The following is a 15,000-nucleotide window of genomic DNA, read 5'->3' as shown; positions in this document are numbered from 1 at the left end:
GTTCCGCGTGCACCTCCTTGACCCGCTCCCCTTTATTGTCCCTCCGACGGCCGCAGTATTGAACTAATTATTCCAGGGCTATTTGTTTTCACTTCTGGGTTCCCACAGGGGTGGGCGAACGGTCACGCCCTGTGTTGGGGTTTGTTTTCGGTTGTTGTGTCGTTGTCTTTTAACCGTTTGAAGGCCGGCGTGGAATGTGCCTGTTTGCAGGTTGCTGTGTTTTTGGAAGCAGATAACAAAGCACCACCACGAGGCAGGCCGGGGCCAGGGGGAGTCGGCGTGAGGTCATCACCGCTACGCTGGGACATGCGAGCGAGGGAGGGGAGCGGAGGGAGGGAGGGATCTCTTCTCGATCGCTCCTTTGGCGGTGTCATGCCTTTTGTGCGATATTTATTTTAACCGTTTTCCTCGTTGCCTTGTGCGTCGCTCTGAGAGAATCGGCGGGCGCGAGACGCGTCGACGGCGCGTTGCGAAAGCGGCCACTCAGCAATCACCCAGAGAGAGAAAGAGAATGACATGTTATTACACTCTCTAAATCAAGTGAAGGGCTTAGACAGGGGGGATTTGAAAAGGCGGTAAGAATAGAACATGGCCGACTAGTGCAGGGGGGAGGGGGGGGGGGGGGGGGCTTCTGCCTACCACCCACCCCTCCCTTCTCTCCCTCCCTCTCTCCCTCCCTCCCTCCCTCCCTCTCTCTCTCCCTCCCTCCCCCCCCTGCTCGGCAGTGTTTCATCTCTCCGGTGGAGATGAGTGAGTGAGAACATAATCAGGAAGGGGGGGGGGGGGGGGGGGGGGGGGGGAGGGAGTTCTGGGGCATTTGAGTTCACTGCAGGCATTACATGAGCTCCAATGCCCCGATCGCATGGGCTCTGGTAAACACGCCGCTATGTTCCGCCCGTTTGCTCTGGTAAACCCCGCCCCATAGTCAGTGAAAGCCGCTAGTCAGACAGTCTGATAGCGTGGCCTGGAATTAGATTCAGGAAGTCATGAGATTTCCAGGTGGATCGGCTTTCCCGGAATTGTTAAGCAGGGGGAGCTTTTTCTTTTTCTTTTTTTCTGCAAAGCGTTTGACGTAACGCGTTATAAGCGCGGGGGGAGATAACTGTCCTGCACGGAATTAAGAAGAGACGTTTCCTGTAATAAAGTCTGTGATGCGTGACGATGTGCCAATAAAGGAAGAGGAAGAGGAGAAGGGGCGGGGGTGGAGGGGAGAGGGGAAAGAAAGGGGAAAGAAAAATATAACATGGAAAATCTCTGGCAGCGTTTGTGTGGGAACGCTAATAGCATTAGCTCGGCTGCGCCGCGTTCAGCCCGAGCCAGCATGAGGATCGGCTCCACTCTGAGAAGAGAGGACTAGACTCCGGTTCTCCGGCGCTGAACTCCCTCTGAACCCCACTCCATCAGAACCGTGTCAGCGAGCTGCGCCACATGACAGCCCCACACACTCGCACGACACACACACACACATGCACCCACTGACCTTGGCCCAACGCCGGGCCAAAGAAAAGAATAATGCCGCCATGCAACGTGACCTCTGCACTGTTCTGGACTGTTGGCGATAGAGTCGGATTGTTTGTGGACGTGTGTGTGTGTATACATGTGTGTGTGTGTATATGTGTGCATGAGTGTGTGTGTATACCTGTGTGTGCGTGTGTGTACGTGTGTGTGTTTGTGTGTGTTTGTGTGTATACATGCGTGCGTGTGTGTGTGTGTGTGTGTATACATGTATGTGTGAGTGTGCGATTGTATGTGTGTGTGTATACATGCATGTGAGTGTGAGTTTGTGATTGTGTGTGTGTGTATTGGGGAACTTTGACACCGTGTTGCAGCTGGCCGCAGTAAAAGGCGGATTGCTGGGCGGTAAACCCAGTGACTGTTGGGAGGTGGTTAGGCTACAACTAGATAAGGAGAATGACAAACAGAAACTTGTGACTGCCGCTCCGAGCAACAAAAACTCCCGCCTGCTTGGCAGGCTCAGTGTGTGTGTGTGTGTGTGTGTGTGTGTGTGTGTGTGTGTGTGTGTGTGTGTGTGTGTGTGTGTGTGTGTGTGTGTGTGTGTGTGTGTGTGAATAAGGGCGCAGTTCAATGTTTAACTCTTGTGTCAACACAACAGATGTGTCACAACAGCATTCCTGTGAGCCGTTCATTTTGTGACCGGGCAGGTTTCGTAATCTGAGCGTTATCCTTGTTGCGCAGGGATCGCTTGTTTGGAGACCTCTGCCTCTGTGTGTGTGTGTGTGTGTGTGTGTGTGCGTGCGTGTGTGTGTGTGTGCGTGCTCGTGTGGTTAAACATGTGTGTGTGTGTGTGTCTGTGTGTATACGTGTGTGTGTGTGTGTGCGTGTGTGTGTTGCATAGCGAGCGAGTGTGTGTGTCTGTATGTTTGTATATACATGTGTGCGTGCGTATAGATGTGTGTGTGCGTCATACGTTGCATAGCAAGTGTGTGCGTGTGTGTATTGACAGCTTGCAGCGGGACCCGGTTGTGTGTTGTGTGACCTTTTGTTTCTGTGTGCGGGTAGGAGGCGGGTCAGACCACAGTGACTGTTTGGCCCGACTAACGCCCGCTTAAACAACAAACACAGACCTGTGTGGCGGACCCCCCGCCCCTCCTGTAAATGGTTAACCCAATCAAGGATCATGTGAGCGCCCAAACGCTCCCTGCACTTACATGGGACATGAACTCTGTTCACCTTGTTGTTAGGCAACGCAACACTTTGGCTCAGAGGGATTTAGTCGTGCGGGAGGGAGGGAGAGGGAGGGAGATAGAGGGACAGAGAGAGAATGAGAACAAAAGAGTGGGAAACAAAACCAGCTTGGAAAAGTGTCACATGAGCTTTTGGTAGAAGGCAAGCTGAAACGGGGGGGGGGGGGGGGGGGGGGAAGGAAATGAGGTCATCGAAACTGGGGCCTCTTCAAGCTGAGCGAAATATGAATAAATGCAAGGCTTCCTACCTCTTGTGTTTGTCACACATATATTGTCCTGTGCTTCCTTTGGAGAGGGAATGGAAGTCGACGTGTGTGTGTGTGTGTGTGTGTGTGTGTGTGTGTGTGTGTGTGTGTGTGTGTGTGTGTGTGTGTGTGTGTGTGTGTGTGTGCACAAAGCAGGTGTCCTTCAGGAACAACCCTGGGTGTAGCCGCACTTGTCAGTCAGTGTGAAACCATTTCCTCTCGAAGGCTGTCTGGCTTTGACTGCGCCCTCCCATTGTTTGGCAAGGCTGTGGAGGTGAACTTCACCCCCCCCCCCCCCCTTTCTCCTTTGTTGAGGGAGCTTTTAATGATTTGCATAGAACAAGGTCAAGTTTCACATCTGCGTGTCAGACCCAACCTGGCTCCATCACACCACTTACCGGTAGGCTGGAACGTTGGCGGGCTTAACCCCTTTGAAATGTTAAACGCCGCTGTTAACCGACCAGTGCCCCCCCCCCCCCTCCTGCGCACTCTCAGCCGACCGGTGGGTCCGGTCCACGCAACCGCCCCGCTCCTATCGTCAACACAAACAGAGAATGCTATATTTACAGAGCGATAAGGAGCCCAGGCAAATTTGTGCAAACACGTCGTAAAAAAGACAGTGTGTCAGAGTCAGAGGTATGCTTGTAGTCTCTGCACTTTACACCACACAAACATGCAGTGTCATATCACCCCAGGCCTATCCTCCGCCCCCTCCCCCCCCCCCCCCCCCCCCAGGGCACTGAACTCTCCCACAGTGCTGTGAAACGCTTTGCATCTCTTGGTTGTGACTGCAGTGTTGCTAAACCCCAGGCCTCCTCATTCATGCCAGCTCCATTTGCCTATAGGGGTAGGGACCTTATTGCTATTTGCAAGTTTTGTTTTACTTATTGACGCAAACAGACCTGAGGCCTGCTGCCAAGAATAACTCATGACTCATGGGTGTGTGTTTGTCACCGTCTGTGTGATGTGTGTGTTTGTGTGTGTGTATGAAAACACCCATGTCATTCCTTTCAGTGCTGCCAAACTAGTTGGTTTCCCAAGGTTGAATGTACATAGTAGTGAGTAGTGGATGACTCAGTGAATTGTTCCCTGATAAGCAGTAATTAAGATTAATAGTGGAGGTGCCTGCACAGAGCCTTCCACACAAACGGCCTCTTTGTCCCTGAGTGGGACGTCACGCGGGTTTGTAAACTTTAGCCGCGAAATATAAGCTGTACAATTACCACAGTTTCATTGGTTTTTCTATCGTAAACCGGCCATTTGGCCTTTTTTTATTTATTCGGTTTCTTTAGAAGACTGCCCCAAAATTTGCCTAATCTGATCGTTGCAGAGTCGAGTGTACTCCAACACCGATTAGTCAGATACCTGGCTGGGTGTAGTAGCTTAGGTTTAAATCGGTGTGCCAAACAGTCCCAAACACCCAGAGCAATCAATTGTATCCTCCTGTTTATGATTTAACAAAGTCTCCAGTTAATATATCACCCACCTGGCTGAATTCAAATACCTACGCCCTTCACGTTCAAACTCCAGCTTTTATTAACTCAGTATAATAACCTTTTCTGACGGGGCAGTGGAACTTTATAGAGGCGCGGGCTCCAGACGCTCCAGACTGTGATGTGGTTTGTAGGGCCTATATGCTGGACTCCAGGCCCAGCGGTCTGCCAGCCTTCAGGCCTTCTCTGCCTAGGTTTGGGGGTGCAGAGGGGGGGCGGACTGTGACGTGGAACGCTCCCGGGCTGTTATGGAGCCAGCCAGGCCTGCAGCCAGGTAATGAATGCCACACCACGTTGACAACCTGGACTTTTACACAAAGGGGGAGTAGGAGGGGGATGTTTGGTCACGGGTTGTTTGCGGTGTGTGTGTGTGCAATGAGATGGCTTTCATACACACCCGAAGATCAGAGACTGACAGACAGACAAGGAGACGGAGAGACAGAGCGAGAGAGAGAGAGAGAGAAAGAGAGAGAGTGAGTGAGAGGGAGCTACTTAACCACATGGCTAAGTATGACTACTAGCGGAAAGTGCAGCTTTGCAGTGAATTCCCTATCAGTGATTTGCGGTGGTGGAGGAATGACCTCATTGTTTACAGAGAACAGAGTGAAACCATATATTTAAACAAAGCATTGGTGAAAAACCTACAAGTTGGGTCCATATCCTTTGCATGTGTTTAACAACACCTCTTACATATAGCTTTAAAAAAATGGATATTTTGATAGACGCATGCGTGCGTATTGTATATGGATTCAAATTCTATGAGTCTATATTTTTAAGCAAATCCAATTTAAATACAGCACTTAATCCTTGAGGCTTATGAAACTGACACTTTGGTCTATGCATATCGATCGGCTGATGCAAATGTCTTGCCTAAATAACACAAATACTAAAATAACTCAGAGATGTAAAACCTGTAGGACTCAATGGCCCTTAGGCATACATTTCAGTACTATCTCCCCGCGAAGGCAGTATTAGTGGCCCATTTTAAGCAGCACGTCTCAAAATAGACGTGTGTGTGTGAAAGGAAATAGGCCGACTTTCAGAGAGCTCTGTTTTGGCTCAGGGGAATGGGTTACATAATGGTGGAAATACGTAAAGTCGACTCCAACGCACAACACTCGCTCAAAGGGTTTGCCTTCTCATGGAGCACATATTTACCGTCTCCTGTTGTACCTCGTTCTATTTTCCACACACACCCACACACAAACATGCAGGCGAACACACACACACACATACATTCACACGCAGGCGCACGTACACACACAACCCAAGGTTACTTATAGCATCCACAACTGCTGTGCGGGCACTATTTGATGGGGTTGACTGACTGCTGATGGTCTTCGGGTGGAGGGAGAGGGAGCAGTCATACAGAAACCAACACAGGCCATGATGAGGACTGACGACATTCTGTGTTTTGTGAGCATAAGAGACAGACAGAGAGAGAGAGAGGGTGGGTGGGGGAGTGACAGGACAACAAGAGAGAAGGAGAGTGAAACACTGGCGGAAAGACAAGAATATCTCGTTTTTCCGCCCGAGAAATCACCGCGTCATGAAAGAGTAAAAGCGAAAAGGTCAGAATGGAACGGCACTGCACACACTGCAGCAACCATCAATGATTGGTTATGTTTTTCGTGATGACCCCTACACAGCAGTTAGGGCCTCAGTAATTCATTCAAGCAGGTCCCCCAGGAAAAGTGATTACATATGCAGTCTAAAAGTAACAGAAGAGGCCGTACTCTTTTGAGGTTTGTTTACACAGACACCGACACACACACACACACACATACACACTTAACCACTCCTTCCTATACGATGAAGGCCTTAATACCAGAGCATGCTAGGCCGCGGGCCCCTGTGGTCTGTGTACGTGCGTATGTTTAGAACAGCAGTCGGGGGGGGGGGGGGGGGGCTGTGGTTTAGCGCTCAGACTTTCTGCCAGAGAGCCCAGCATGCGGGGGTTTTCCAAGGCACAGGATACTGTGTCACTGGTTCACTGTGCACACACACACACACACACACACACACAAACACATGCACGCAACCATACACAGACACACACACACACACACACACACACACACACACACACACACAACACACAGGCTTAGCGTCGGAGCAGCCGCTACAGAAGCAAAGTTCAGCGGATTTCTATTCCTGGTTGTCATCTGCAATGAATCTGCGCTGGAGCAACTGACACCAGCCTATGTACAGAAATGAATGTCAAAACAATGTTCTCCTTTTAGCTTACATTCTTCACCACAGACTCACTCCCCTCCAAAACCCCCACCAACGCGGTCTATCCATTGTCATTACCCTGCGCCTTTATCTCCGGTAAAGGGGTATGTTACTATCTTCCCTGTCTCGAAATCGTTGCACATGTGGCACATCTGGGTTTCAGCCTGACTCATTACTCACTTTTTTTTTTTTATGTTCCACTCTCTGCCGCCATGGCAACTGCTGCATGTTTGGCAGAAAGGCTTTTGAAGCCTGATGGAAAGAGAGCAAGGGAGGGGAAAGAGAGAGAGAGAGAGAGAGAGAGAGAGAGAGAGAGAGAGAGAGAGAGAGAGAGAGAGAGAGAGAGAGAGAGAGAGAGAGAGAGAGAGAGAGAGAGAGAGAGAGAGAGAGAGAGAGAGAGAGAGAGAGAGAGAGAGAGCCAAGGGAGGGAATATAAAGGAAGAGCGAGAGAGTGCAGGAGAGAGGGAGGGAGGGAGGGAGTGAGCGAGCTCTCAGTAGTTGGCCTACATCCAGTGTAATCATGCCGTGGAGCCGAAATGAGGCCTTTGGCAGCACAGTGGGTTTCTGAGAACAAAGATGTGAGCTTCTAATGTTGGCGGCGGGGCCTGCTTGGCATCCTTTGCCATTTCCCAGCAGCCCTTGCCTTGGCCGCCCGCCAGACCCTCCCTCCCCTGCCGGGACTGCAAAGAGGATCAGAATAGAGAGACTTGTTTTTCACTCGCCTCTTGCTCTGGTCCAATGACATCACCTCTGCAGCCTGCAGCCCCCGGATTCCAGCGCCCCCCCCCCCCCCCCCCCCCCCCCCGCTCTCTGCTCAGCCTGGACCCTCCATTTTATTACAATTCCACCATTTTAAACATATATCACGACAGACCAGCCACTGCAAGGCTTACAGACACTGTTTATTCATTTATCATTTTAAGAGGGAACGAAAATACGGAAACACGGTGACACGTGACACCGTTTTCCATTTTCAATATACAAATTCAACCGAGGATGCGTGATGCAAACACACACGGGGTGAACGACGAGGGGTGATTTTCATTTAAAGGGGCAGAAAAACAAACGGGTTCGGTTTCCTCCGCCTCCTCCGACGCACGGACGGTCAGACCCTCCGTTCTGTCTGCGCTCCTCTAATCCGATCGCCGTAGAATCGGTGGTTAAAAATAGCAACGCTGTAAACAGGATCCGCGCGCGTGTGTGTGTGCGTGTGTGTGTGTGTGTGTGTGTGTGTGTGTGTGTGTGTGTGTGTGTGTGTGTGTGGTGCAAGGGGGGGGGGTGCTCTGGGGTCACCATGGTTACGAGCAACGTGTAGCGTGTGTGGCTGTGGACAATTGCCGGCCTGGTGTTTCAATCTCGCCACTTGCATCATACGCATGTATACGGCGATGTGAAATAAACTTCACAAAATGGTTAACGTGTGAAACGCACCGCAGTTATATTCTAGGGCTGCATTATGCATTCTGCAGCCCTGGAATATATCTGCGGTTCGTTCGCTTGCCAACGTCAGCAGTGGCGCCCGTGGTGGTGGCAGTGGAAAAAACAACCCAAACATGCAATGCACAATTGCATGGAGCGCTCTCCGCCGGTTGGGGCAGACCAGCTTCACAGAGAATGATTAATGGTTCTCCCCAGCATAAATAAAAGATGACCTATGCAACTTAACAGGCTCAGAATGCGAGCTAAACCCAACGCCAGTTTACTTGTTAATGTTGTCATGAGTATTCCCAATGCCTTCATCTCCCTCGCTTGTTAACTACTTCCACTCTTCATTTACAAATCACGCTATATGTCTTCGCCATTAGGTTTAAGTGGGCGCCCTTGAGTTGCGTATTTGTCACGGCATGTCACATAATGGTTACACAACATTTTTCCAAATCGCAATAAAGTCTGGGTTATTATTGTTATTCACAATTAGACTAACAACGTTGTCTTTTTTATGATGTATTTTTAAATCACGAGGATTCGATTTTAATCGAATCTCGGTTACACTGACTATGCATAACCATAATCTGCATTAATGTGGATGGAAAGCACAGCCGCAAAGAATCAGAGAGCGAATTGAATCACAAGGGGTCAAAGTAGCGCAGAAGTCATGTGCTTTTCTGGGAATTTAAGAGTACTACATTTATTTCCGTCCGTATTTAATCAAATTAACCATAGCATCAGACAGCTCAACCACACTATTCTAATGAACATAGATGTCCCAATGTAATAGCCTACTATATGGTCTAATGACATTTTAGAAGCCTTGCTACAAATAAACAGGTCGCCTCAGGAATTAAACACACCTCTACTCAACAATAAATAGACTGATAAAAAAATAATATATTATATTTTGTCGTCATGCGCGTGCGCAGAATCACTAGGCAGCACGATTTGATAGGGAGCATAGATTGGCAGAGAAACCGGCGGTGAAAGAAAACACAGATTACTGGTTGAACTTTCTCGCAGTATAAATTCCTCAGTAGGAGGTGGGGTCTGGGTGCGATCCAAAGATCAGCCTTCCACCCCGTGATGTGTTCATGGCTCCATGTGTTCATTATAGATGGGTGAGGCGCGCTGTGGCTACGTGACTAAACATCTTGCTTCCTCTTTCCAACGTCATCGGGGCTTGCACAAACATATCCTGCTTTGTGTCTGCAGGTTTCAGACGCATTGCCTCACCCAGAGCCCGGGGCGAAGCTGCAATGAGTTGGAATGCACCCAGAGGAGGCAGAATGCTAATAGCCACTTCACGTGGATACTTTTTGTGTGCGTGCGTGTGTGTGTGCGTGCGTGTGTGTGTGCGTGCGTGTGTGCGTTGTGTTTCTCATCGTGTAGTGTACTTTCCATCATTTGTTTTTAATCTGGTCTTTCAGTCATAGTAATATTCGATTTGTCCGTTTCACAAAGCAAATAAAACCTTATAGTAGGGCTGTGTCCTTATTTCGTGGAGGACAGCCCTACATACACACGCTGCAGACGAGATTAAATAAATCGCATTTGCGTGTCGTCCATGTGTGGGATCGCCTGTATATTAAAAGTGTGTGCGGTTTTGTTGGCTTTCCTTCATGCTACCGGCGACTGCCTGCCAATAAAAAAAGCAGTCGCATTATATTCATATCGTAACGCCGAACCCATTCAAGGTTTACAGCACGCTGGAAACCCCCCTCCCTGTGAGTCTGCATGTCTTAGGGTTGGGTAATGCGGATGTCTTTCGCTTTCTTTGTTATAACGACCAAAAGAACGCTTGCACTACGCTGTCCAAACACACATCCACACAGACACTGAATGGGCTTCAATTCGCACCAGAATCGTGCTCATCTCGAACATAGTAGCACACTCGGTTCAATAACACAATCAGCCAGCACGTGCTCGAGGCTGCTAAACGTTTCCAGGGGGTAGAGAAATGCATGTGCGACCCACCTCATTCACTGCACACCGCTAGTAGAGGCGTTGTTGTGCATTGAGAAAAAAAAGGCGCTGATCGCTTCAGCCTCTCCCGGAGAACCGACCGTTCAGCGGTTTATAACCGGCAAGCCACCAGGACCGGTTGTGTGATGATGTTTTCCCTCTGCAAACCCTTCAGATAGTTTCGTTTTTTAAACGCCCCGATTGGTACAGTGCAACCACAGCCATTTTGTCGTATTCTCCAAAACCAGCTCCTTGTTCAGTTCACTTATTGAATGCAATAGTTCCCCTCCCTCCCTCCCCACACACCTCCCTCCCCCCCAACACACACACCTCCCTCCCCCCAACACACACACACACACACACACACACACACACACACACACACACACACACACACACACACACACACACACACACACACACACACACACACACACACACACACACACACACACGTTGAATGCAACGCCACGGTGACTGGGTGTAGTTTTTGGCCCAGTGGTTCTCACTGATAAAATAAAAAAGGGGGATGTGACTGACGAGAGAGAGGGTTTGCGCTAAAGGGGGCTGTCGAAGAATCAAGTCAATAGACGCGAAGCTAGAGCAGGCTAGAGACGAGAGAGGAGCCACCGCGGGTTGAATGCTGGCCGGTGACGTCACTGCCCCACACATTGAGCCAGCAGCGGAGTTGTGGGCAGCAGCAGCAGCAGAGAGAGAGAGAGAGACAGAGGCGCGCCGTAGTAAAGTGCACACTGTCATGAAGTTCTCCCTCTGACTCCATCGGTGTGTTGCTGTCGGGAGAGGACGGATTTTCGACCCCCCAAATCCCGGATCACGTCCCGGTTTTCACTTTTTCAGCGGAGGACCCCCCCATTTGGAACAGACTCGAGCGTGAACCCTGGGAACACAATTTTTTCGGGTGTTTTTTTTTGGGTGGCGGTAAGCAATGTCGTCCGCGGCGGTCGCTGCTTCTCGGAGGCAGTCGTGTTATTTATGTGACCTGCCGCGCATGCCGTGGGCCATGATCTGGGATTTTACCGAGCCCGTGTGCAGGGGATGTGTCAACTACGAGGGCGCGGACCGGATCGAGTTTGTGATTGAGACCGCCCGACAGCTAAAGAGGGCTCACGGATTTCAGGAGGGCAGATCTCCCGGGCCGGGGAAGTCCCAGCTCTCTGGGAAAGAGATTCAGGCTATCAACCATTCGGCTGGAGACCCCGGCTCGCGGCCGCCCCCCCAGCCCCTGGATCGCTACCCCCTCTCCTCCGACCGGCCGCCCAGGCTGGGTCCCGAGTATCAGTCTGGGAGGCAAGTGAACGGCCTCCCTGCCCCGAACGGATTTCCTAAACCAGATGACCCGCCAGAACTGAACCGCCAGAGCCCAAATCCTCGCAGGAATAGCACGGTGCCCCCGAACCTAGTGTCTTTGGGCAACGGGGGGAACATGCCCCCAGGGGTGCACGCTATCAACGGTAGACCCGGACAGATGGGGCTCCCGTCGGCGTTGTCGTCCGGCAGCCCGAACGACCTGGGCAGCAAGAGACCCGCCTCGGTGTCGAGCACTGAGCACGAACGGGAGGTGAAGGATAAGCACAGACAGGCGGACAGCCTCACGCCGGAGATCTCCGAGAGCCACAAAAACAGGGCCGAGCAGGACTGGATTGGCAAGGGCAAAACGGTGAGGGACCTGATGGCTCTGCACACGTTCGACAGCCGCTTCAAGAAGGACCATGCGGCCATGCAACAAAGGGTGATGGGCTACGAGGCGAGCGCCACGGCGTCAAAATCAGGTAAGCACCGCTACGGTGGTCCCGCATGACCATACCGATACCGTCTGTTTTCCTGCTTAACCGACCGTAAGATGGGTCACATGTGTTGGTGTTGTCCCCGTCGAAAGCCAAACACGGTATTGAGATAGTATGGCTGACTAATGTGTTGAGTGTGCGCCAAAGAATTAACCCCCCAAAAAACACAACCCTATATGTGGCGTTTGTACTATGCAGCTTGTGGTTCAGCCGGATGAATTATTCACTCTTGTCTGCCGCTGTGCCTCAACTCCGGTCTTCTGTTTAACCCCTTCCCACCACCAGACAGAGGAAAACACCCCCGCAGCATGAAGAGAAAAGCCTCCCCCGAGCCAGAGGGCGAGGGGACCGCGGCCAAGCTCAACGGCGAGGCGCAGCAGTGGTTACCGCCTCCCTCAGACGGCCACAAGATGCCCCCGGTGCCCCCACCCAGCTTCACCTCTCCCCCCTCCACCATATCGCCCCACCCCCGCACCACCCCACCCGAGGCGGCCCAGAACGGCCAGTCTCCCATGGCAGCGCTCATCCTGGCAGCCGACAACGCGGGCGGCAACAGCTCCCCCAAGGACGTGAACCAGGTGCACTCGACCACCCGCCGGAACAGCAGCAGCCCCCTGTCGCCCTCCTCCATGAGCCAGCGGAGGCTCAACCAGCGGGAGGGCTCCGGCGGCGGGACGCCCCACGTGCCGGGCATGGACCAGGTGCACCCCCAGAGCATTCCGGACTCGTCTGTGCCGGGGAGTATACCCCTGTGCTGCACCCTGTGCCACGAACGTCTGGAGGACACACACTTTGTCCAGTGCCCGTCCGTGCCCTCGCACAAGTTCTGCTTCCCGTGCTCCCGGGAGAGCATCAAGCAACAGGGGGCCACGGGCGAGGTGTACTGCCCCAGCGGGGAGAAGTGTCCCCTGGTGGGCTCGAACGTACCCTGGGCCTTCATGCAGGGGGAGATTGCCACCATCCTCGCGGGAGACGTCAAAGTAAAAAAGGAGAGGGACCCTTGATTTTGTTGCGAACACTTTTTGGGTGGGAGGGGGGGTAGGGGGGAGGGAGGGAGGGGTGGGGGAATCAGAAATATGAGTATAAATATATAAATATCACATACATACCATTCAAAACAAACAAACTAACGGACTTGTACATATTGGACCCAAGGGAAGAGTATACTTCGTAAACATGGTTGTATAATTTTTGATTTTTGAATACATTGTGTTTCTATATTTTTGAAGATAAAGGTATGTACTCATTATAATGGACTACGTTCCTATTCGTTGATGTTTAACACAATTCTTGATGTACTTTTAGGTCTGGTGGCAGTTCCTGTTTAACGTAGAATGTGACTAATGCTACTCTACGAGCACTTGGCAAAACTGAAATGCTTTTAGTTGTACTTGTATGCACTTGTTTAAAAATTGCCAAATACAATTTCTGATCTTGTATGAACTCATTGTCTGAGCTTGCTTCATTTAAATGATACCGACCATAACCCTCCCTTCCCCTTTTTGGCCCAAGTATGAGCTGCTACTACTACTACTAGGTGATTCTGCTGTGTGAGAGACAGCCATGTTATGACCACACAGAACAGCCCAGTGGAGGCAGGGCTGCACAGCCACACAGCCAGCTTCAAAGCTCAGCACTCAGCCTTCCTATGGATATTTTTAAAACGAATGTCGTAAATACACACTGATGAATATCTCCCCTAGGATTGTAGACCCCCCCCCCCCCCCCCCCCCGCTACTGTATCTGATTGCAGCATACAGAATAAGGTGCAGAGTCATGTTCACTCAGAGGGAATCTGTTGAGTCAGTAGCAGGGGAAGTGCGTGGTCGTCGACAGGATACTATCCTGCATCCCACAAACGGCGCATTTACACACTTAAGCTTAATGAATTGAACTGTGGACATATTAGCAGTTGCACTATTTTACATTTTAAAACGAGTCTATGGTGTGTGACGTGTATCGCTTGGGGCTTCGGGTGGTATGCGGTCTTATAAAATACGAGCTCTTTCGACATGTTTTTCCCAGTACGAGCCCCTCCACCAGATGATTAATACTTGACTAACTAAAGAAAACGCACCAACCTTTGAACTTTGGCCGCGTAGACATTTTATAAACAAATATAAACAATCGGAAGCGTGTTGTTGTGCAGACGTGACGACATTCTTGCAGCGAGTCACGTGATCGCTGCGAGAATATTTCCGCCTTTCCTTTGCACAACGTCAACAAAAGCTTGCACATTCGCCACCGGTGTCTTCATGCAGGGCTGGCACGGCACGCCAGCGTGCGTGCACTATTATTCACCTCAAGTTGCAAGCGTCACGCATCCCGTCTTGCAACCTTACTATAAACACAAATGTTGTGTGGGTGTATGTGTGTGGCACGACAACGTGTTAGTCACTGCAGTGCTGCATGCATCGTCCTCCCTAGACAAAGAACCTCATGCTGGGGGGCTTATAAAAGACATTCTGCAATTCAGAAACAAGGTAATTCTAAGGGATAAGGGACGTCTTAGTATACGGTTGCATGATGCACACATTGTTACCTATTTGTTTCAGTCTTTGAGAAATGTACACTCTTTGCCAACTGATGTCCAGCGAGTTGCCGTTCACATCACTTATTGGTTCTCCCAATATATGCGTTTACTATCCGCTAGTCTTTTTATAAACGCATTGCCCTGGACAATGTAGCATACTATACTGCACCACATTTACTATACATATGTATAGGTGTTTGGTATTTTCTACAATGTTCGGTTTATGAGCAAAGCATACCATATTTCCCTTTTTATTTTTCACTGCTTTGTTTGACTGACTGATCAGTCAGTGGTTGGAAGTGAATGCTACATCTCGTTCAAAGGAATCCATTTCGAGCACCAGCTTTCAATGTTGATATTCTTCAATGAATATTAACCTTCATGTGTTTCAACAGAACCTGTTCTATTTTTATGGAGGTATGTTTTGCAACATAGCTGTGACGCGCGTGTGTGTGTGTGTGTGTGTGTGTTTGAAGTCCTTTTCCGTTTGTCTGACATTTATCTGGGACTTATCAGTCGGACTTTGATTGCTAAAACACTGTCACCCAGCCTGATAAAGGGAGATTGTCTGCTATTGACTTGCATGTG

At 50.4% G+C, this 15,000-nt stretch overlaps 1 protein-coding gene and 1 long non-coding RNA gene across 2 annotated transcripts in view; one reads left to right on the top strand and one right to left on the bottom strand.

Annotated features, from left to right (window-relative positions):
• LOC115559933 (uncharacterized) overlaps positions 1-10,359 on the bottom strand; it is a 22,976-nt gene extending 12,617 nt beyond the window's left edge. The window contains exon 1 of the long non-coding RNA XR_003979647.1: positions 10,087-10,359. This is a non-coding gene — a long non-coding RNA (uncharacterized LOC115559933). The remainder of the gene's footprint in view (positions 1-10,086) is intronic.
• A 256-nt stretch (positions 10,360-10,615) lies between these two features.
• On the top strand, positions 10,616-13,322 carry irf2bp2a (interferon regulatory factor 2 binding protein 2a). The gene is made up of 2 exons (XM_030379129.1): positions 10,616-11,864; positions 12,165-13,322. The coding sequence occupies exons 1-2, from the start codon at positions 11,021-11,023 to the stop codon at positions 12,881-12,883; spliced, it is 1,563 nt and encodes a 520-aa protein (XP_030234989.1). The 5' UTR covers positions 10,616-11,020; the 3' UTR covers positions 12,884-13,322.
• Positions 13,323-15,000: the final 1,678 nt, after the last annotated feature.

The sequence above is a fragment of the Gadus morhua genome, chromosome 15, assembly GCF_902167405.1.
Source record: "Gadus morhua chromosome 15, gadMor3.0, whole genome shotgun sequence".
Lineage (NCBI taxonomy): Eukaryota > Metazoa > Chordata > Actinopteri > Gadiformes > Gadidae > Gadus > Gadus morhua.
Note: the sequence above shows the minus strand (reverse complement) of the source record. Positions and strands in the feature narration are given on the sequence as shown.

Bases quoted from the DNA above. Each gene is read 5' to 3' on its own strand.
- irf2bp2a (XM_030379129.1), top strand. From the start codon at position 11,021: ATGTCGTCCGCGGCGGTCGCTGCTTCTCGGAGGCAGTCGTGTTATTTA. The intron at 11,865-12,164 runs GTAAGCACCGCT...TCCCACCACCAG, and splicing joins CGCCACGGCGTCAAAATCAG to ACAGAGGAAAACACCCCCGC.